Source organism: Acinonyx jubatus, chromosome E3, assembly GCF_027475565.1.
Source record: "Acinonyx jubatus isolate Ajub_Pintada_27869175 chromosome E3, VMU_Ajub_asm_v1.0, whole genome shotgun sequence".
Lineage (NCBI taxonomy): Eukaryota > Metazoa > Chordata > Mammalia > Carnivora > Felidae > Acinonyx > Acinonyx jubatus.
In genome coordinates, this window is record NC_069398.1 from 17002127 (window position 1) to 17025273 (window position 23147).

Genomic DNA, 23147 nt, shown 5'->3' on the forward strand with positions numbered 1-23147 from the left:
GGGGCTAACACACACCGCAGGTGACCGAGAGGGACAGGGAAGCGTCGGTGGGCAGCCAGAACGCTAGCCGCTCACGTCCTCTGCCACCAGGCCAGGGCGTCGGAGCTTCATCACGTAGGTCCGGGGGCTTGAGTTGAGCGGGACCCCGTCAGAATATGCACGGAGCGGGGGAGGCGTTGGCGGGCAGGGGGTCGGGCACATGCTGACTCCTGCAGGAGGCGGTGTGCGGTCGGGGTGCAGCACTGGGCACGGAGGGCAGAGGCGAAGACGAGCTATTTAGGAAGTGAAATCGAGGGCTCTGTGGGGACTGCTTGCTCCCCTGTCTGGCGTCATTAACAGTTATTTGCCAAATTCTGCAGATGAATTAATACCAAATGGCAAAGGTATCGAGGCATAAACTAGGGCTGCCACCGTGTCTGGCTCACTGGCTGTCCGTGAGGAACGTGAGCTTGACTGCACCACTGACACCCCTCCCCACCCGAAGGGCGGCCGTGTGGCTCCAGCGCCTTACCCATGACGGCCGGCCGGCCCCCGGCTTCTGCTCCAAGCTGCTGTTGACGAGCAGAGGCCCGTCTGTAACGTAGGGATTCTGAAGTTAGGGACGAGGACTTGGGCGTTAAAACACGGTACGGACGCCCGGCCACCTGCAGCGGATGTCCCTTGTCTGGTGGCAAGACGGCAAAAGATAAAACCTTTGCGTGCTCTCCGGGCAAGGCTCCCGGGCTGCCGGCAGCACCAGCCAGGCTAGCAGAGGGCTGCTTCGGCCCCGAGGAACATGGGCGAAGGTCCACTGGGAATGAGTGCTCACTGGCTGCTGGCACCACCGAGGAGGGGCAGGCACGAGGCCGCGTCACCCACCCATCCACCTGAGACACAGGGACCTGCTCGGGACCCGGTCCCACACAGGCACGCATGGTCTCCGGCCGGATGGGGCCCGCCCTGGTGGTCATGAGGGCCTGGGGGGTCTGGAGAGGAGGGCAACGGTGCAGGTAGTGACGAGTGCCATGAAGGAAACAGAACAGCGTGACGGGGACACGATTTACCGTAGACGACATGTGAATAAGCCAGAATGACCGGGACACCCAAACTGGCAGTGAGGTTTGAGGGGGACCTCCCCGCAGCAGGTGCAGCAGCCCTAGGGCAGGAAGGCCCAGCCCTTGGGGGAGAGGAAGGAGCCGTGCAGGCGGAGCAGAGGGAACTGGGTGGCCGGAGGGGGCCTGGTGCAGCCAGCACTGGGACGGACAAGGGCGCCGGGCCAGGGAGACAGGTCTGCGTGCTGTTGTGTGACAAGGGCCGGAAGGGGAGGCCCCAGGAAGCGGGACAGTCGTGAGCATCACCGGTCCAGTGACCGAGCGAGAGGTGTCGGCAGGGAGCTGAGTGAAGACGGGCTGTGCAGGGAGGCGGGCAACGGCCTGATGTCCCAAACCTGGAGCACCAGGCAGGGTCTCGAGAATTGTGCGTGAAGGTTTTGGTAGGAGTCTTCGGGAAGTTCACGTTGGAATCAATGCAGGGGAGACCAGAAGGGTGGGGCCGGGAGTGTCCCCAGGGACCAGGTGCCCAGGGCTTCCTGACAGCTGGGACTTGTCTGCACCTGTGTGCGACGACCCTGCCCTTCCTCGCGGGCCAGAGCACCTGGCCAGGTAGGCAGGCAGCGGGCTGTCCGAACTGCCCAGCCCTTCCAGGCCCCCAGTTCCAAGGTCGGTCTTTTCTCCGCTGGTTTTCCTGCCTTCTGGTCATCTCCACAAGCTTCCTCGTACGTCCCAAGAAATACCTTCTCTGAGTAAGTCGGTGGGGACGCTCTCCGTTACCTGCCTGATGCTCCCGAACCCCCCAGGCGGGCTCTCAGTTAAGGGGGAGCCCAGGAAGGGAAGGGCCACGACGTGAAGCTTCCTCCGGGGGCGCACGACCCGCACAACCACAGACTGAGGCCGCAGCCACGACTCCTTAGCAACTTTTATTCCAGACCTGCTAACGAGCGAACACAAAGCAGCAAGGGGACTCGGTGCGACGGGAGACGCTGACGCTTCTCTTCCGAACAGGGCCCGCCAGCTAGTGCTGCCTGGACCGCGAGGGCTTTTTGTTCGCCTTGGAGGTCCCGGCCTCCCGCTCCTTGTCGGGGTTGAAGACTTCTGTACACGGAAGAGGCCGGAAGATACCGTGAGCGGCAGGGCAGGTGGCGGCCTCGGCACGCCCTGCTGACCCCGCAACGCGGCCGGGGAGGGATGGGCACCGCCTTCACCTCCCGCCCGCACGCAGCTGCTGGGGGCGGGGCCAGGGGTGGGGGTGTCTCGTCTAGACCAGACCCTCATGAGCCAGGGGGTTTCCGCTGCGTTCTGAGGGCCCCTGCAGGCGTGCGCGAACACAGGCGTCTGCTTACTGCGGGAGCGGCTTCCCCTGGAGGGCCGGGGACCCGCGGACAGACCCACACGGGCGGAGCCCTCAGCTGACGGCTCCCCGTCCCCGGGTGTCCCCCACCCGCCCTGCCCCCGAGCGCCTGAGGGACGCGAACCTGGTATCTCGTGGGGCCAGTAGTCGTTACAGTGGGGGCAGCGCGGCTCCGGGGCGGACTGGAAATACTTGGCGACGCACGGCAGGTGCATCCTGATGCCGCAGGTCTCGCAGCTTTGCCCCTGAAACCAGAAAGGCGAGGGCTGAGCGGCTGCGCGCCCCTCGACGGGCACGCGCGCCTCCGGCGATCAGCGGGCAGGACGGCCGGCAGGCTCCGGAGTGCGGTCTTTCGGGCCACAGACGGGTGACGATGACCCCGAGGCCCTCAGCGCGAGGGCTTCTAGGAACTTTTATTAGAGTCCCACGCACGCATGCAGGCAGAGGGCGCTCAGGATGCTACAGGCCGGAGCGCAGCGGCACGGCCAGGCCACCTCAGAAACGAGGGGTCCCGGTGCACGCGGCTCTCACGCCTCCGGCTTTTTGGACGTGGGTCGGAGGCTTTACGAAAACACGTGGGGGGGGGGGGGTGCCCGGGTGGCTCAGTCGGTTAGGTGACCGCCTCTTGGTTTCAGCTCAGGGCTCGAGCTCACGGTTCGTGGGTTCAAGCCCCACGTCGGGCTCTGTGCCCACGGCCTGGAGCCTGCTTGGGATTCTCGCTCTCCCTCCCTCTCTGCCCCTCCGCCTTGCATCTCTCTCGCTCTTGAAGAAATAAAACTATAAAACTTAAAAAAAAACAACCGTGTACTCTGTTCCAGAAATTTCGACCCAGGGAAATAATCACCAGGCGGCCCAGGGTACAGGTGCACAGAGGCTCACGGGAGCGGAGCTGACGACCGTAGAGAGAGACGGGGGAGGAGCCCCGAACGTGCCCCGCCAGGCGGGCAGCGCGACACAGAACAGTGCCCGACGCGGCAGGACGCCGGCCACGCCACTGCCAGGCCACGCGGGCTACGCCAGGCTCCTGAGAGCCCTTCCGGGGGAAAACAAAATCAAGCGCGCCCCGGGACTGGAACCGGGGGGCCCGGGGCGAGAGGAGGCAAGGCGGGCGCTGTTGTGGTGGCCCCAGACCCTTCGGATGCCCTGGGTCTGCTCGTGCGGGGGCGGGGCCCGCGGGTACCTGGATGAGGAGGCTGTGGCAGATGTTGCAGGTCTTCACGGCGTCGGGGTACGTCTCCCGGATGTACTGCTCCATCTCGAGGATGGCCCGGCTGTGCAGCGTGAACTCTCCTTCTTTCTGCAGGCACGGCGGGGGGAGGTGAGCTCTCGAGCCCCTTCCCCTCCCGGCGGTCCCGCAGCCCCGCGGGTCCAGCGAGCTCACGGGGCTGGGTGCCCCTCGCACGGCCGGCGTCCGCCTGCCCCGCCGACGGCCGTCCGCGCCGGCCCCTTAGCAGAGCCTCAGGCGTGGAAGGACTTGGGCCAAGACCCAAAAGGGACCGGAGGAGGGTTCCCGGAACCCGTTCCTCAACGGGCATGGATCCGGAGTCCGCGGGTGGCCCCCTCCCACGGTGAGGACACGGGGCAGAGAGGGGAGGGAGGCAGTCTCCCCACGGGGCGAACTCGGCACCACCCCTGCCCCGGTGCTCGCCCCCCCCCTCCCCCCCGGGCCCCCTTTCCCCCACACAGCCTGTAGCTCCCATCGTTCCCTCAGCTGGGGCAAAGTCGTTCTGCAACCCCCTTTCTTTCCATCTGTAACTCGCCTGCAGGGAGCTGCCTGACCAGCTCCCTCCCCAGACCGTGGGCCCGTGACTGCCACACCAGGCCCGGTTCTGCTCTTGAGATGTGCTCATGTGCCCTGCGCCTTGGGGCTAGGTGCTTCGTGGTCCTGTGATAAGCCTCAGAGGGAAGACGAAGTCGACCCTGCGTGGAGACCACGGAGGATTGCTCTGGGCCCCAGTGAAAAGTTCGAGTTCACAGTCCGGCCCAAGACACGTTTACTCAACATCTACCCCGTGCCTGAAACCGTGCCCGGTGCTTATTGTTCGTGACCCTACTCGGTCCTCGGCGGTCACAGGGAGGGGCAGGGGCAGGTGAGGTGCCCCGCCCACCCCCCAAAGACCAAGACTCCTGAGATCTCCCAGGCCTCGCCTCACCACTACAATCTGAGCTCAGGCCTCGCATTGGCCGGGTCCCTGCGACATGCGGACGCGTGGCTGTCAGCACACCCACGCTTCGAGGATCCGTGGTTTAGCTGGGCCACCTCAGGACCTCCCCCAGACCCCCGACCACCCGCCTCGGGCCCCTGCCATCGTGACACGGTAACTCGCGGGGCCAAAGCAGGTGCACGGGGGCTACTGGAACGGCTCGGGGTGGAACACCAGGTGATTCCAGCGTTTCTTCACGAAGGTCAATTACCGTCTCCTCTTCGTCTGAGGAGCGAGCATTTCTTGGTATAGTTTTTGGCAAGTTTTACGTAAATTCTGTCCCTCTGGCACGTCCCTTACCTATGTGGCCATCCCCTCAGCAAGAGTTTATAGCACGCCTACAGGTGCAACAAGGCACAGTGAACAAGTCGAGGATGCCAGCCTCTGTCCTTAAACACGTGCGGTCTGACCCAGCTCAGCCAGTTATCACCCGAGCTGCCCGAGAATGTTCTGTACTGCCAGACGCCCCCAAGGGGAAGGAAACCCGTGACAAAGCAATCGGTAGGGAGCTGCAGTCACCCAGACGAGGGCCGGGTGCAGGACGCCAGCCAAACCACGGAGCTGCGGTTTGTTCAGCTAAAACCAAAGCAGAGGGGCTCTCGTCTCCGCGGGGCAGCGGGGGACCCGTGGCCATGGCACCGGCACCCCCGCCCTGGCGCCCCTGTCCGTAGTTCTGTGGCCCGTCCGGCCTCCCCTCCGGTCAGGAAAGCACCTCGGGAGCCGAGCACTTGTGCACTCAGTGATCGGCGGCACTCGGTACAGGACGGCCGCCCCGTCAGAGGGCAACGGCCCAGAGCGCCGCAGCTCCGGCCACTGGAGGCGGGCCCTCCCTGGAAAGGAACGATCGCGTCGGCCACGAGCCGTGGTCCCCGGCCACGGTCTGGCCGCCGAGCGAGGAAGCCGAAGGCTGACCCGAGCGCACCGTGTGCGGGCACAGGCCGTGGCCAGCGAGAGCTGCGTCCGTCTGGCTCGGGCTTCCAGGCGAAGGTCTCGCCTTGTGTGGGAAAGCATGGAGACGTCTGCCCCGCTCGGTCAGCAGAAGCGGACGTGGGGGGTCTCGAACCGCGAGCGTGCAGGGCGGTCTGGTCCCTTCCCGGGCGCCGCGGCTCCTCTCCGGCAGTTCACCCACACGTCCTCCCTGCTCCGGCGGGCCACCGGCTCCCTGAGAGGACTCGAGGGCGCTAGCCCCGGATAACGAACACCGACGATAACAACCACCGATAACCTTGACGGTGGCAGCAGCTGCTCCCATCCCCCCCCCCCCAGGGGACACTCCTCCTCCCCTCCTACAGGAGAGGGGCTCCAGGCCACCTCACCGGGTCCCAGGCCCAACGCCAGAGCGGCGCCCTCACCCACGGTGCACACGGACCCGCCTCTGCGGACCCGGGGCTCGAGCCCGGGGGGCGCGTGCTCTGCGCTTCCGGCCGGGCCTCCTAGACACGTGACGTGAGTGACCAGGAGGCCCCGGCTCAGCGGACCACTGGATACGATACGGTTCGGGGGGAGAATTTGCTATCCGGTCTGAACGGTGAGCCAGGCTGGGGAAGCCGCTGGACACCGTACCTCGATCAGCCATTTGTTTTGTACAAACTTCTGCAGCACCTGCTCTGCTTCCTTCTTCCTCATCTTCTTGCCTTTAAGTTGATCGACCAGGTTCAAGATATTTGTGGAGGACGCAAAGCCAGTCTCCGAATCAATAATCAGTTCCAACTGGAAGAAACAGCAGGTACCACGTTCATCTACTAAATCGGCAAAAACAACGTTTAAGCAATAACACCGATCCTGGCAGGGGCGCCGCGAAACTACCGATCACGGGCAGAGCTGAGCCCTGGAACAATCCTTCAGGAAGACAGTTTAGTAGCGAACATCAACAGCCGTGACCATGGTCAGTCCTTCTGTCTCAACGGTCACCCTGTGACACCATGCCAGATAGATGACCCTCAGGCCCCCGGATCCGGAATCGGCCCCCTTGCCCCCACCTCCCCGAAGGCAGAGAAGCCGAGGGATGAACGAGTGGATGACGAGGCGGCACCCGTCTACTCAAACGCGGGCAGGAGAGCGGGGGCCGAGGGGCTGGCTGGAGGCAGGGAGGGCGGGAAAGCAAAGCCCGGGCGAGCCAGGACGCAGGCCCACTCGGGAGCGGCAGAGACGCCGGAGCCCGGGGCCAGGAGGGGCTGCCGGGCACCGCCCCCGAGACTGCTCACGCGGGGTGGGGCCACCAGGAAGACAGGCTTTCCGCATGCGCAGGAGCGTCTGCCGTCACAGCCGGGTCCTCGACCTCGGCTGCTGACTGCCCTCAGAGAAGGCTGGAAAGGGAGGCTTCTAGGACCCGTCACCGGAGACCCAGATCCGCCAGATGTGGACGAGACCGGATGTCTCGACGCTCCTACCTCCCGGTTCCTGGAACGCGGCCCGGGCTGAGAAGCACCGCCTTGACCCGGCGCTCAGCCGGGTGAGTGACAAGGGGGCTGAGGGAAGAGCCCTGAAGCCGGGGAGGCAGAGCAGTGCCTCTCCGATGCGGACGGGAAGGGTTCCACGGGGTGCCCTTGTTAACACGGACGGCCGCGGGCCGGGCAGGGACCGGGATCCGGCCTTGCCAGTGAGCTCCCTGGCGCCTCGGCTGCCGCCGCCGGGGGTCTGGGCGGCACGGCGAGCACCAGGCGGGAACGCCGGTCCGCCTGCACCACACACCCAGACGCCCGGTGCTCCACCGACCGGGGTTCACAGCTCCCTCCCAGGCAGCCACGGCGCCCTCCCGAGCCGGCGCCCGGAGGCGATGCGCTGGGCAGGGACCCCGCAGATGGCCGTCTGGGGCCGTGGCGGTGACCCTCTACGATGGCAGTTTCCGTTTCTAACGCTGAAGACGACAAGTTTCCCGTCGCAAGCCCGGCCAATGAACAACCATACTGTACTTACAGCCTTTCTAAACAGATCCAGCTCGTTCTCTGCAAAATCCGAGGCCATTTTGGAAACCGGAGTCGTTGCAAGATTCACCTAAAAGACAGGTCAGCGTGACGGTCAGGCGGCGCCCTTCACTGGCCGGCTCGCCCAGCCCCCTCTGTCCAGTCCCTGAGCGCCGGGGTGCGGGCACTGTCGGCCACAGGGCCCGGATTTGTGACCAGTCGCATGTTACAGACTTGGGTGTCCAGCTCGGAATCCCCGACTCTCGGAGATTTCCAGAGGCGGTGCGGGAGCTTCCGAAATCAGACACATTTGGGGAACTCGTCTGCACGCTTAACGGAGCTTCAAATGCAAAAGGCGCCGCGAAGCCCGCGGCGTTTCCGCAGTTACTCAGCTCCACGACCCTTCTCCCCTGGAACAGTATGGAACCCCTGGCTACGGCCCCTCTCTGGGCGGGCCTGGCGGGGGGAGCCGCGTCTCCTCCAATGGTCTAAGGTGCTCAGTTCTGCCCCACCTGTGCTTCCCCTTGCTCTCTGGCGGGGGGCTTCCTGGAACCTGAATGGCTCAGTCCCCAGGCCCCCCCCCCCCCCCGTTTCTCTTCTCACAGCCTCTGTGTCTTATTCCAAATGAGAAACCGCTTTCCTCCTTTAATCCTAGTGTTCCATACATTTGGGATGACTTCTTACATCCAACTGTCGACAGACAAAACAAAGCCAAACGCGTGCTGCAGTGTCTCAGGCAGGGGCAGGGAGGTGAGCACTGAGGTGACAGCCCCCGGCCCTGATCACTGCAGAGGACTCGTACAGTGGCACCAGTGACCCGGAACCGGGGCTGGAGGGGGAGGCAGGGCCAGGCTGTGTCCGTGTCCCCGGCTCCAGGGCTGCCGAGCTGCCGGGGCAGGGGCACCTCCACTCCCGCAATTCCTCACGGGAGCCACTAGAGGGCGCCGGCGTGCACTCACCAGCGCGTAAACGGGTCTCCCGTCGTCCTCGGTAGCCCCTTTCTTAATCTCAATATACAACGACTCCAAGACGCTGTTAATGTTGTTGATGAAGTCCTCCAGCTCCTCCACGGCGGTAGTGCCTGGAGAGAAACGGGATGGCGTCAAGAAAGTGTGGCCATCTTACCCACTCCGTCGACCCCAGCGCAGGCCAGCCAAGCCAGAGGCAGGCGAGGGCCCAGCCCGCTTGGGTGAATGCCAGTCTGTGTGGCCCCTTCTTCCCTGAGTGTGCAGACGGGGAGGGCGCTGTGCGTAGGAAGGGCCGGGAAACGGCGTCGGAGCCTGCCGCGCTCTCCCTGTCCTCGCTGGGAGCCCCCGGCCTGCCGCCCCCTATTCCCTGCTCCGCGCCCCTCCCCACCCGGAGCCTGTGCCCGCACGGCCTCACGTGTGCCGGGTCCGTCTCTATCCCATCTTCCCTTTATCCGCCATCCGGACGCCTACCGAACGCTCCCGTGCCAGGCCCCACGTGCTGGGCCCGGGGACAGCGGGCGGCAGTGAAGACCGACGACAAGCAGGGCGAGAGCAGCAGCTCACACTGAGCACCACCCCTGGCCCCCAGTGAGAGGCTGTGCTGGGTGCTTGTCCCAGTCGTGAGTCCTTCCTGCCAGCTGCCCTCCGAGGCAGGTGCTAGTGGCCTCCCCTAACTCGGTGACCAGGCCAAGGGGCAGAGGAGGGCGGGATCGCTGGCTCCGGCCCCCTCCCGGCTCCGTGTGCTGTCCCGCCTCCACGCTGCCCAGTCCCCTGGCCGGGGCCACCAGCCCACGGAGGAGGTGTACGGACAGAACCCGGGGCTGCAGTGAGTGGAGGGAAGAGGCCTGGGGTCCACCAGGCTGCAGGGGCGGCGGGAGCCCTGGCGCAGGGCCCCGGAGACCAGGGCAACGTGTCACCTTCCCCTGCGGGCCACAGGCAGCCCTTCAGAGTGGGAAGCAGAGAAAGGACGTAGTCGGCTTTGCGTCTTGGAATTACCCTTCTGTGTACTGTGATCCTTTTTCTAAACAAGAAGTATTTATTACTGTTTTCATTTATTAAAGTAACTTCAACAGATTTATGAGAAGGAGCCATCATAAAAACAGACAATATGATACCACTTACCTTAGGAACGACAATGAAACCAATGAAACAACACTGCAGGAGAAAGGCCTGGAAAGACACCCACTAGGCTGATGACTAAAGCCACCGTCAGGAGGGAGACACAGAGGAGGGGATCACATCCCAAGGCACTTGAGCTTTACCTGTATCAGGCTTCCTACAGAGAGAGAGATTTCTAAGCCCATGGTTAAAGCTGACAAAATAGCAGGTCACGCTGGTGGCAGTGAAGGTCACAGCCACGTGCGCCACGTAAAGGAGACAGTTCTGACGCAGGTACGGGGGGGGGGACACTGGGGGGCCCACGGAAGCTAATGACAAAGACCATGACATAACATTAATATGCAAATCTCAGCAGGCCTCAAAGCTTCCTTTTTAAGTAAACGTGTTTAAAAACAAGTCAGTATTGTTACGGATACTGGGCGGTACAGTATCCACAGGTGATACGGGGACACGAACTGTGAGGACAGCGGGACAATAGAATTTGGTCGCAGCTGCTGGAAAGCCTGTGATCAGAGCCTGGACAGCGTTTCCTCCCTCCGGGCCTTTGCTCACCCCCTCCTTTCTGGAAGGCCTCTTCCTCCTCACCCCCCGTTTCTGCCTACTCTTTACGGAAGCCAGCTCAAACAGGACTTTTTTCCACGAAATGTCCTCTGTGGCCCCCGGTACACAGTGGCCTCGCCTTTCTTCCTCTTCCACACCAAGCGTGAGGGCCTAGAAGCCCTTTCTGCCACAGAGCCTCGCCCCCCGCCTGCCCGCCCAGGAGCCTGGCTGCGTGGTGACCAGGCACTCGGGAGCCACCCCTCACCGACAGGGCAAGTGACAGGGCTCTTCCCCGGGCAGGAGCCACTTGGTCCACACAATATGACACAATGGCAACTCCCACCTCCCTCTGAAAGTGACACTGCACATTTTCCACTGGAAAGGCCACTCCTGGGTGTCGTTCAGAAAAAAATGTACCCTGTGGGCAGATCACAAACACTCCAATACGTCGGAGTTTCCAGATACCCTGTGTGAGTGGAGGGTATGAACCACTCGGCCCTTCCCCCTCTCCCACCCTCCTGTGCCGTGCTGTCCAGCCTCGGTTTTCAGAACCGTGAACATTTTCACTGGATTTTCATTTAACAACAACACCAACAACAACCACTTCCTACTGCCGTGCTCACTGCAGAAACCAACCACCTGCTCCACGGCTCACGTTCTCTCCCCTCTTACCCTCCCTGACCACACGGCTTCCTACGTCGAGGCCATGTCCGTGTCCCTGTCTGCTGCTGACACGGTGCATGTTTCTCGGGCCCTGTGCCATGCTGTCTCCCTCTTGATCATCCCCTAAGAATAAACTTCTCGTGTTCAGTAACACTGCTCCTGGATTTGAGTTTTAGGGGACAAGTCCTGCCTTACCTTTCTGGGGGACCCCAGCTGAGTCCCCCCCTTTCTCTCATCACCCCCTGCACCTCACCTCCAGCTTCACATGTGTCTAGAACACACCCCCAAACCCTCTGTGTAGCGCCAGCCCTCACTCCACCCGCCCCCCGCCCCCGCCCACACACACACTGCCCCCGGGTCCCGGTCATGTCCCCTCCCATCCCCTCCCGTGCAGGCCTCCTCAAGCACTGCCTTCCCTGATCCCTTGGCTCCAGCTACAATCTGCCCACCCCAGATTTGGTAACTACCAGAGTCACCTGGTAATTTTCAGCTGCCAACAGCAATTTCCATCCCTAACCAGACCCTAGCTTTTTTTTTTTTTTTTAACTGTCTTTCCCCTCTATGTGTGATTTTGGAAGGAGAATAATTCCAGGAACCCATATCCAGAGAACCAGGAGGCAGGAAGATGAGGGGGCCAGATCGGAGGTCAGCCAGGTGTGGGCCAGTCTAGGAAGCAACAAGAGGAGGGCCACCGGGGGGCTCCAGCTCAGCCCCGAGAGGGAGGAAGCACAGAGAAGCGAGGAAGGCTTTGGCCGTAAGGTCGTCCTGTGTCCTCGTGCCCCTGGGGTCCTGCCCATTCCCCAGCCTGGCCCCTAGCTGTCAACCAGTCTTTGTGTGTCCCTTTCCCACCAGCCTCCCAACATGGTTCTTTTAAAGTTGGCCAGAACCGGGATCGATCACTTGCTGCCAAGATCCCTGACATGCACGTCAAGGGTGCCCACCAGACGGGAGCTTCTGGACCTCGGGTCTTACGGTGAGCTGTTCTCACTGCTGTGCCCCCACTCCCCGCCCTATCCCCAAGGCCCCTGTGGAGCAGCTATGTTCTGTAGACCCGTGCGAACACGCTGGGCCAAAGGACTGTCGAAGGGTCCCTTTGGCCCTGGAGCCTGAGTCCAGGGTCATGATAAAGGGCATGAGATAAAAGACAAAATCACACACTTCTTGTTTCTACGACTGACGGGCTTCAGAAAATTCATAACATCAGTCCTCCCTTCAGGATCCCGAGCCAACTGAGAAAAGAGGAGGCTCGAGCTAAGTTTCCAAGTCACTGCCTTTGCAGGTTGAGCTGAGTCAGAGCCTGGGTCCCTCAACACCACCGACCCGCCATCAGCACCACGGGACGACCAGCTCCAAGAAGTGACGGGCCCGGCCCTGGCCCCACCCTGCTGTCTCCTCTGGGAGCAGGAGACACCTGAACCAGGATGCTCAGCACCACGTCTGAACCGAGCAAAGGTCTATGGACCTTACGTCACCCCCCGCCCCGGGTCCTCTCTACGTGGGAGCAGGCTGTACCAGGGCCTCCCCCGTGGGCTACGGCAAAACTGGGCCGCACACGGCGAGCCTACACTTGTGTGGCTGGAATTCACCTTAATGCGTGCTGGGCGCCACTCAGGAGCCTGCTCCCTTCAGCACCGTGAGAACAGACCCATAATGTGAGCCGTTAGTATCATCTGTCTCTACAAGAGGCTTGGGGAGTGTTCAGTCACTTACCCAGAGTTCCCACGGCTTAGATAGGGCACCCGGGCCTGCCCGACACCACTTCCCAAGCTCCTGGGCATGAAGCCACAGGCCCCCTGGAGAGCAGAGCGAGTGTTCTCTGGGAACACACGCTCTGCCATGTTGCGGGGTTGACAGCCCAAGGCCCAGGAAGAGGACAGAACAGCTCCTTCTTTAGCAGGAAATGCCCTTCTGATGGGACAATTTATAAAAGGGGACTCAGGTACGCCTGGGTGGCTCAGTCAATTAAGCATCCGACTCTTAATTTCGACTCAGGTCGCGATCTCGAAGTTCCATGAACTCGAGCCCCTCGTCGGGCTCTGCGCTGACAGCGCGGAACCCGCTTGGGATTCTCTCTCTCTCCCTGCCCCTCCTCTGCTTGCACTGTCTCTGCCTCTCAAAATAGACTAATAAACTTAAAACACAGGTGGGGGTGGGGGGACTCAGGGCAGTCCACAGGCTGGGGCAGCACCAACCAAAGAGGACACCATCCCTCTGACAAGCTAGGCTGCTTCACTCGGAGGCTGTTTTCCTCTGACCACTTCTATATATACTATTTCCTTTTCTTTCAAAATTCAGTTTTAGTTTAACCAACAAACCCCTGCCTGCTAAGCTGGGTCCTTGTTTCCCAGCAGGCTACTGGAACCCAGGGCACACCACACACTTGGGCGGTGGGCGGGCGAGCGGGCGGTCAGGAAGTCTGCTGCCCTAACTTCTGAGCCACAAACAGTTTTGTTCCAAACTAGGCACTATAGATAGAAAATGCTATTTTTAGGTAGAGGAAATAACAGCCTAAAATTAAAGACCCCAAGGGATGGAACCACTTGCAGGCCAACCCGCCCCGTGACAGGCCTCTCATCTGATGGGCTGGCCGGGTGGCCCCCCTGAGCACGGAGCTGAGGATGGGGCGCAGAGCAGCCCCCCGCCCCCGGGCCGGGAAAGGCTGGCAGGCAGAGACACGGGGCGGCGGCAGTGGGGGAGTGGGGGCGGGGGGCACGTCTCAGCCTGTGACCTTCACATCCACCGGCCTGGGGAGAAATGGCTCCCCGGACAGTGGGATACGTGGGAGAGAGCTGGGAACCGACAACGAGACCGCTCCCCAAGTCTGGCTGGTTAACGGTGCTGAGAAGAGCAGGGGGAAGAAGCTGTCTTTCATGTGGCAGATACATTAGATAAGTCGCTCTCTGTATCTGTGCACCATTTCACTCGGTGCCCCGGTTCCTCTCCCTCGTGATCTCCGCAGAGCCTCACGAACAACCACCCGGGGAGCCGGGACGCAGCACGGTCTGCACGTCGGCGGACACCGAGGGTCACAGAGCTTAAGGGCTTACCCGAGATCACAGGACCCGTAAGTGACATGGTGCAGACGGGAAATCAGATGTCTGGCCTTTAGTTTGGCACAGCGACAAATGGCCTCGAGCATTCATTAAAACAAAGAAAAAATGTTGCTTAGATACACAGCGATGTCTGAGAATTACTTCAGAATAACAAGGGTTAAGGAGGTAGGAGGTAAGCAGATAAAACAGAATTAGTCATGAGTTGCCACCGTGGCTGGGCGATGGACGGGCCTCACTGTATTCTTTGACTTTTCTGTGTGACTTTTCCCATTTAAGGGTAAAAAAATACCTCAGTGCTCAACAGTATCACTCGATGCCCTCACCCTCAGGTTTCTGAATCGAAAAAGAGAAACGGGGCAGTGCCCTCTGACAAGGTAGATTCGCTCAGAGCTCTGATGGTTCGGGGTGAAGAGGCTTTTAGTAATGGACAGTTTTTAAATCTCAGAGATCTGTCTGCAAGTCCACAGAGACTCTTTTTGCTGTGTTTTGTTTTTTAAATCAACAGATTATTTTAGTTAGAAAGCCTGCTCTGGGGCCTCGCTTCAAATAACAGCACATAAAACTTGTTTTACACTGTTTGGCACAGTTCCCGCATTTTGGCCACAGGCACCAAGCGTTCCAAGACCCACGACGACACCACGGCCGGTGGTGACGGGGACGTGCGCCTACCGCGTCCGTCTGTGCGGTAAACCCACCTATCGGCCAGCCCCCTCACCAGGGGTGTGTTGGTCAGTGCTGCGGTCGGCAACAGAACAGTGCCGCCTCCTCAGGATGGTGCTGAGCCGGGCAGCGTCCTGAATTACGTGACTCATCACAGAAAACCAAGCCGCCTGCAGCAGAACCTCACTACCGATTCCATTCGTGCACATGTCACTTCGTCCCCGCCCTTGACAACAGGTGGGCCATCTGCCACTGGGACCGGCGGTGGCCCCCCACTCCCCCCCACCAGGGATCCCCAAGGAACTGATGCAGGGGCTCCGCGGGGGGTGGCCGCCCACCCCCTAAAACCAGAGCGGCTGTGCCTCATTCCGGGTGTGCAGGCTTCCTCCTCCCCAGCTTTCATCTGAGCACAGCCTGCTGCTCCTGACAGAATCAGACGCCCGCAGACGCCAGGCAGAAGCAGAGACGTGGACAAGCGCGGGCGCAGCGGGTGAAGTGGGGAACGCGCGTCCCCCGAGAGGAGCAGGACTTCCTCTGTTCCTGCCACAGACCCAGTCTTTGGATTTTTGTGACAAGTCTCTCTGTCAGTGTTTGTTTTTTAACGTGGGAATTAATTTTTAAAACACTGTAGGGCAAACAATCCGTATCCGTCCGCTACAGACCACTGACAGTCCCCAGTTTTCGAATTCTGACGTGGGCTGTGACCCTGCCATAAAGAGACACGATGACGAACGAGGCCACCGTGTTCCCGGAGCCACCAGATAAGAGGCGGTGGAGAACCCGAAGGAACATACTGTGTCACGCTCATTCTTCTGAGAGACTGAGCACGGGCAGACCTCAGACCTTTCGTGGGCTTGGTTCCAAACCACCACGATAAAGTGTCGTCGCAATTAAGCAAGTCAAATGCATTTTTCGGTTTCCCGGTGCATAGAAAAGTTACGGTCACGCTACACTGGAATCTATTAAACACATGATGACGTCAGGTCTGCAAAAACAGTGTGTGCCTTAATTTAAAAATACATTATTGCTAAAAATGCTAACCATCATCTGAGCTTTTGAGTGAGTGGTAATCCCTGATCACAGATCACTATAACCAATATAATAATCATGAAAAGCCTGAAATACTGCCATATAAGCCAAGGGCAGATAACGTGCAAGAACAGGGCTCTGACCCACAGTCCGCAGCACCCAGCCCAGAGGAGGAACCCCTTATCCACAGGAACCAGCCCGGGGCGCCAACCTGCCGCCTAGAAGCCAGACCCGCAGGAGGCCAGACCTCCATCTCCAGCAACCGGCCCAGGACGCCAGACAACAGCCCCCATGATAACTGGCTCAGGGTGGCCAGGACTCGCTCTGTAACTGACAGCTTCCCTAAGTGTTCGTTCCTGCGTCCAACTTAGGACGCCAGCCGGAGGTAGCCAAACACGTTCCCCTAGCCAGGGGCGGGGTGTCCCGCTTCTAGGAAGCCCGCCTCCAGCTTCCCGGGCCGCCAGCCTCCGGTCAGGCTACACCGAAGCCCTCCACTCTCCCCACTCCCCTACCTGCCCTGGAGTCTCCACCGAGACGCAGGTGAGGTGAGCGCCTCCCCTGCCCGAGCACGCTCTGTTCTGAATGCGCAGCCTCGGGGTGGTCTTTGCCCAGGTCCACGTGCGAGACGTAGCTCAGGGCCCCGTGCCCAGCAGGGGTCAGCAAGGCGGCCCGGTGTTGTGAGCGGGCCCCTAGCGCGGTCAGGGGGAGACTGGCCACTTTCTCCAATTCCCTACATACGGCCCCCCCACCTTCTCCCCACGGTGTGGACCAGCCTCCCACGGTCTCCCGGTGCCCACTCTAGCCCTCTACCCCGTCACCACGCACAGCCAGAGAGGGGCCAGGTCCCGGCGGCCCCTCTCCGCACGGCCCCCGGTGGCTCATCTGTGATCCCGAGGCGCGCCCCCGGCTCTGCACTGCAGTCGCGCGGGCCTGCCGCCGGCCCACAGGGCGCCTTCCCAGCTCAGTACCACACGCGTGACTCCCTTCCGCTAGGAAACCGTGACCACACTTTCTGGATTTTTGGAGAAAACTCTCAGCACCAGAAGTTCAGTCCTCTGGTCTCTGTCGCACTATTTAGCAGCCTGACGGGTCTCCTGATTGTCCCCGGGCCCGTGGGGTCAGATGACCACAGAGGAAGGAAGGGGCAGCAAGGGGCACGTGCTGAACACACACCAGGAAGTACTTTGCACCAGGCATATGACAGAAGTCTCCCTGCACACCCTCACAAGTGTCCCATGAGGTAGGTGAGACTTCCTTCATCAAACAGAGAGCTGAGGCTCAGAAACTGAAAGAACTTTCCCAGTCCCCGATTTAAACCTCTGTCCAAAGAAATGGTTCACTGCTCTGGCCAGAGCTTACCCGTGACAATCCGGATTCATCCCCAGCCCTCCACTGCCCACACACGACCTCCCTTGTGTTTGGGATCCAGTACAAAACACAACCCAAAACCAGTGACATCTACACCTGGAAGAGCGTGGAACGCGCAGAAATCTGCGCCGGCCGCTGTGGATCCGTCCCGCCCTGGGCCCCTGAGCTACACACGGTCAAGAGTGGGCTGGGATCTGGACCCATCGGGTCCTTCAGGAGCCAGGGATGTGAGGACAACGTCTGTCTCCTCGTGGTCACGGAGCCTGCTGAGACCCGAGATTCCTGTCGAAGCACAGTGAGTTGTGGACTTCTCTGTGTTCAAAAATTCACCCAGTGCCATTTTAGACGTCGCCTTTCACGCTCACGACATGCCGAATCCCCTTTAACTGGGAAGGCGAGCGGGTTGTGACGGTGGTAAGTCTACTAACTGTTCTTTACAGTCAAGGGGGAAAACGGTATGACGGGCTCATTAAAAGTAGGGGGATGTTTATTGGGAGGCAGCTTCTAACTACCACCGAGTCCTCCCCGGAAAGAGAAGACGCTTACAGATGCCACTGCACACGCGAGATGAACAGCACAAGTGTCAACGTCGCTGTGACCCTCCGCTGACGCGTGCTGAGTCCTGGGAAGGCACCGGCGCGGCGAGGCCAACAGCCGTGTCACTCAGCAGGAGAAAAGCAGAGCTAGGATGAAGGCAGGCACGAGGTCTGACAAAAGCGGAAAATATCTGTCAAACCCCAATGTTCCTCTCATACTGTGGTCACTCGTCTATTTTCGGTACATTCGTTTCGGTTAACTGGTTTTTTGCTCGAACGCTGTAGTATTTGTTCTGCTCGCTGAAATAACGTCGGATCTTAATTTGTTTCATCTAAAAGTGTAGAGATTCTACCTAATTTGTCCTTAGGACCACAGATAATGAAAAGACCCCCTACACTTAACATACAACAACGAGCATACAACTGACGACAAAATGTGAGTGCTGGAATACAGAGGGCACTCACGGCCATCTGACAAGCGCCAGAAAAGAAAGGACGTTGGGGAAGAAACACCAACGGATACTACATCTAGGGTGTAAGGGTAGTACATGTGCTTTGCCTCAAAGAGCTTCCCTGCAAAGTGCTTCTGAATCAGAGTCACAGAATCAGGGGAGAGTGACGTCACAGCGCAGAGACCCGGCAGGCGCGTCTGAGTCAACACTACGCGCCACCAGGCGGGATGCGGACACGACCACTTCTACAACATTTCTGCCGAACGAAAAAGTACACCCATAACCGAACCAGGAGGAGGCACCAGACGAACCCGAACTGAGGGAACATTCCACAGCTATGCTGCCTGATACAGCAGCCATCGGGCCCGGGGCGGCCCGGCACTTGCACTGTGCCTCGTCCAAATTAGGTATGTCCTGTGTGTCAAATACGTCCTGGATTTCAAAGACGTGCTATTACAGAATGGAAAATATCTCAATAATTTTTGTATATTCGTTACATGTTAAAATGCTATTCGGGATATTAATTGCACCTGTTTCTTTCTACCTCTTTTGATGTGGCCACCAGAAAACTTTAATTACAGATGTGGCTCACATTGAATTTCTATCAGCTCTGTTCTACTAAATAATTAACCTGGGGCACCTGGTGGCTCAGTCGGTTAAGCATCTGATTTTGGCTCAGGTTATGACCTCACAGTTCGTGGGTTCAAGCCCCACATCAGGCTCTGTGCTGACAGCTCGGAGACTGGAGCCTGCTTCGGATCCTGTGTCTCCCTCTCTCTCTGCCCCTCCCCCACTCGTGTTCTGTCTCTGTCTCTCTCTCTCAAAAATAAATCGACATAAATAAATAAATAAGCTGTAATTTTCAACAATGTCAAGGTCATAAAAGTCAAGGAAAGACTGAGGAATGATTCCCGACTGGAGGCATCTAAAGAGACAACCAAACGCAACACGTGACCCCGCGGTGGGTCCTTTGCTACAGAAGACAATATTGAGACAACCGGAAAACTCCAGTGGGGTCTGCAGATGAGAGGGCAGGGAATCCTCAGTGTTAATGCCCAGATTTGAATGGTTATCCTATGATGACAGGAGAATGTCTTTGCCGGGAGGAGACATTCCCTGAAGAATTTGGTGGTAATGACAGAGCTTCAAATTGGGCTATTGGACCCTGGACTATTCTTACGGTTTTCTGGTGAGTTTGGAATTATTTCAAAATAAAAAACAAGTTTAAAAAGCAACCCGAGGAGCTGCAGTGAAGAAGGCCCTTCGCAAGTGCACCACTGATGCGGGAGGCAGCATTTGACCGTGGGGGGGCCGGAGCTGGTGCGAGAAGCAGCTGGGTGTTGGGTGACAGCACACCCGACTCCCAGGGGTCTCCGCTTCCACGTTTGTAAGGTGAGCAGGCTGGACCCCGCGATTCCCTAAAAAGCGAACCTGTCCAACCAAAACACAGAAGACCAGACCCAGAACATTTTAACGAGGCCAGGGACTCAGAATTGTCGTCAGACAACTGTGGGCCGCGGCAACCTTCTGCTTCTGTTCAGTAAAGCCACGTGATAAATGGAATAAAGGTTCCAACCAAGAGTCAGCCTCCAGGCTGGCACACCTTCAAGCCCCACACTGGGCAACACCATTCCGTGACCAAATCATCAGGCTTAAGCACCTCCTCCCCAAGGGCCTTGGGCCACTTGTGAAGGCTTCAGAATTCAGGCTTCCAACGTTCGTTCTGTTTTCTAGGAAACCGAACCAAAGAAACTTTCCATGGCTACGTGACTGTTCCATAACCACTTCCCAACTCTCGTGAGTCAGACTTCAAGCAAGGTGCTCCTCCGGTACACCCGGGATACAGGACAGAAAGGATACATTTCCTGGATGGTGCAATCATTCCCATAGAGGCCAGCACAGAGGACGCAGAGCCTCACCGGACCGCAGGAATGAGCTCTATTCCGCGCACCTGATTTATCCCCTAAATTTCACCATCTTGGGCACCTACAGGCTTTAAGCACCTGCCACACAGTATCTTCATAATCTTCACAAATAACCCTGGGTGACAGATATCTCCAGCCCCACTTCACAGCTAGGACAACTGAAGCCCTGAGGTTTAGTGACTTGACCAAGGTTATACAGCCACCAAGTTGTAAAGTGGTTTCAAATTCAGATTTTTTTAAAAAAATAGCTTTGGAGAGATAGAACTGACATACAGTGAACCGTACCTCTTTAAAGACACAAGTCAGTAAGTTCTGACACATGTGTACACCCTAGAAACCATCGCTACAATCAAGACAATACATAGATCCATCACCCCCCAAAAGTTCCCTCAAACTCTCGTAATCTCTCTCTCTCACCCCTCACAACCCTCCCCTACACCATCACCAGGAAACCAGTGGCCTTCCTGTCACTTCACCTAGGTACACAATGTCTAGGATTGCACGTAAATGGAGTCCTGCTACAACACGTAATCTCTTCCCTTGCTTCTTCCACTCAGCATAATCACTCTGAGATTCATTCATATAGCAGCATGTAGCAACAGCTCGTTCCTTTTTACTACCAGGTAGTATATTCCAGGAGACAGACCATACCACAGCCCATTTACAGGCTTGCCTGTTGATGGATGGCCAGGTTTCCACTCTGTGGCCATTACGAGCAAAACTACTCTGAATATTTACACACAAGCCTTTGTAGGGACATGTATCTTCGCTTCTCTTGAGTCTAAAAACAAATACTTGAAACAGAAATGGCTGTGTCATAAAAGTGCCTGTGTTTTTCCAAAATGGCTCTACTCATTTTAGATTCCAACAGAGAGAGTTCTAGTTCCTTCATTTTCTCGTCACTACTCAGTACGCAATCTTTTCAATTTTGGCCTAACAGGCATGTAGTATATCTCACTGTGGCTTCATTTTGCGTTGCCCTCAGGAGGTGGAGTGCTTTTCACGTGCCTATGTGCGATCTATAGAACTTGTTCGACAAAGTGTCTGTTCAAGTCTTTTGCTCTTTTTTTTTTTTTTTTTTTTTTTTTGGTTGTATGTTTCCTAACTGTTGGATTTGGGGAGTTCTCTATATTCCGGATATGAGTAGTTTATTGGATTGTGATATGCAAACATTTTCTCCCAGTATTTTGCTTGTCTTTTTATTCCCTAAACAGTGTATTTTAAAGAGAATTTTTTAATTCTGAAGCCCAATTTATCAACTTGTACTCTTACGGATCATACCTTTGTGTTATACCCAAGAAAGCTTTGCCGAACCCAAGGTCACAAAGGTTTTCTTCTATGTTTTCTTCTGTAAGTGTTACGGTTTCAGGTTTTACGTTGTGGTCTATGTTACATTTTGAGTTAATTTTTGTATATGGTGCAAAGCATGGCTCGAGAGTCATTAAAACATGGGGTTATCCAATTATTATTCCAGCATCATTTTTTGAAGAATATTTCCACTGAACTGCCTTTACGTTTTTGTCAAAACTTAGCTGTCCATCCACATGTGGGTTTATTTCTAGACTCTCTCTTCTACGAGTTTATCTTTAAGTCAATACCACACTGTCTTGATAGGGGAGCTATATATTATGTCTCAAGATCAGGTAGTCACTCTTAATTAACTTTAATTCATCAGTGTTAGTCCTCCAAGTTTGATTGTCTTTTTCAAAATTGTTTTGGCTTTTCTAGGTCCTTTACATTTCCACGTGAATTTCAGAATCAGTCTGTGAATTTCTACAAAAAGTGCTGCTGGGATGTGACTGGGGTTGACTTGAATCTACAGACCAACTCTTGAGGAGAATGGATTATCTTAACAGTATTGGGTTTCACAGCCCACGAGCATGGTGCGTCTCTCCATTTATTTAGATCTTCTTTGACTTCTCTCAGCAATGTTTCGTGCATTTCAGTGCACAGGCCTTACAGACTTTTGTCACATTTATTTCTAAGTATTTTGTATTTTTTAATGCTATCTTGAATGGTACTTTCTAAAATTTCAATTGATGATTCACTGCAAGTATAGAGAAATACCACAAACTTTTGGATGTTGATCCTGTATCCTGCCACTTTACCAAACCTACTTATCAGCTCTAGTAGCTTTTTTGCAGATCCATCAGATTTTCTACATAGAAGATCATGTCTTTCAATCAACAGTTTTACTTCTTCCCTTCCAATCTGAATGCCTTTTCTTTTTTCTTGCCTAAGTGCACTGGCTAGAAGAGAGATTGTTAGAATGGCCATTCTTGTCTTGCTCCTGATATTAGGGTAAAGTATTTAGTCTTCACAGTGAAGTATGTATGATGTGAAGCTGAAGGTTGCACACAGAACCCCTTTAGGAGGTTAAAGAACCTTCCTTCTTTTCCTACTTTGCTAAGGGATTTTGGTCAAGAATACATGTGAGGTTTTTAAACTCTGCAGAGTTGTTGAATCCTCTCTCCTGCTCTAAGCCTGTTCTGTAAATCTGCTTCTCCCCTGTAGTTTCCTGTAAGAAACCTTTGGGGCATCATGCCAACATAGATACCAGATTTTGCCAAATGCGTCTTCTGCACTACTGACACGATCACATGCTTTTTCTTTTTTAGTCTGTTAATATGGCAAACTACATGGGTTGGTTTTCAAATATTAAACCAACCCTGCATTCTTGGGCTAAACCCCACCTTGGTCATATTGTATCATCTTTTCTATATATTGCTGGATTAGATTTGCTAAAACTGTGTGTTTAAAATTTTAGCATTTATATTCATGAAGGACCTTGGTCTTTGGATTTCTCTCCTCGCAATGTCATTGTCTAGTTCTGGTATCAGGATAATTCAGGCCTCAGAAAGCGAGCTGGGAAGCGTTGCCTTGTCTTCAACTTTCTGGAGGAGCGTGGGTGGAACTGGTAGCACCTCTTCCTTAAACACTTTGCAGAACTCACCAGGGAAGCCGCTGTGCCTGGAGCGGGCATGATTCCCAGCCCTGTGGACACCAGGCACTGCTTCACTCTTAGTCTTTATTTATGTATTTATGTATTTATGTATGTATGTATTTATGTATTTATTTATTTTGAGAGAGAGAGTGAGAGAGAGAGAGGAGCAGAGACAGAGGGAGATAGAGAACCCCAAGCAGGCTCCACAGCACAGAGCCGTCAGCACAGAGCCTGACGTGGGCCTCGAATTCTAGAAAAGTGAGATCACGACCTGAGCCAAAACCAATCCAAGAGTCAGCCGCTCAACTGACTGATCCTGCTCCCCCCGCCCCCCACCCCTCTCTTTATCCTTCCCACCACATCTCTGCCCAGCCTCAGGCTGCTTACCGGGTAGCTCA

At 56.9% G+C, this 23147-nt stretch overlaps 1 protein-coding gene across 2 annotated transcripts in view; it reads right to left on the bottom strand.

Annotated features, from left to right (window-relative positions):
* Window positions 1–1941: 1941 nt before the first annotated feature.
* The window catches only part of NSMCE1 (NSE1 homolog, SMC5-SMC6 complex component), a 30707-nt gene continuing 9501 nt past the window's right edge, over window positions 1942–23147 (bottom strand). For both annotated transcript variants that reach the window (XM_053212891.1, XM_027051129.2), the window contains exons 3-8: window positions 8452–8573; window positions 7506–7583; window positions 6153–6299; window positions 3566–3682; window positions 2510–2630; window positions 1942–2129 (exon numbers count right to left, since the gene is read on the bottom strand). In XM_053212891.1, coding sequence (XP_053068866.1) covers window positions 2050–2129; window positions 2510–2630; window positions 3566–3682; window positions 6153–6299; window positions 7506–7583; window positions 8452–8573 — 665 coding nt within the window. In that variant the 3' untranslated portion in view covers window positions 1942–2049. The remainder of the gene's footprint in view (window positions 2130–2509; window positions 2631–3565; window positions 3683–6152; window positions 6300–7505; window positions 7584–8451; window positions 8574–23147) is intronic.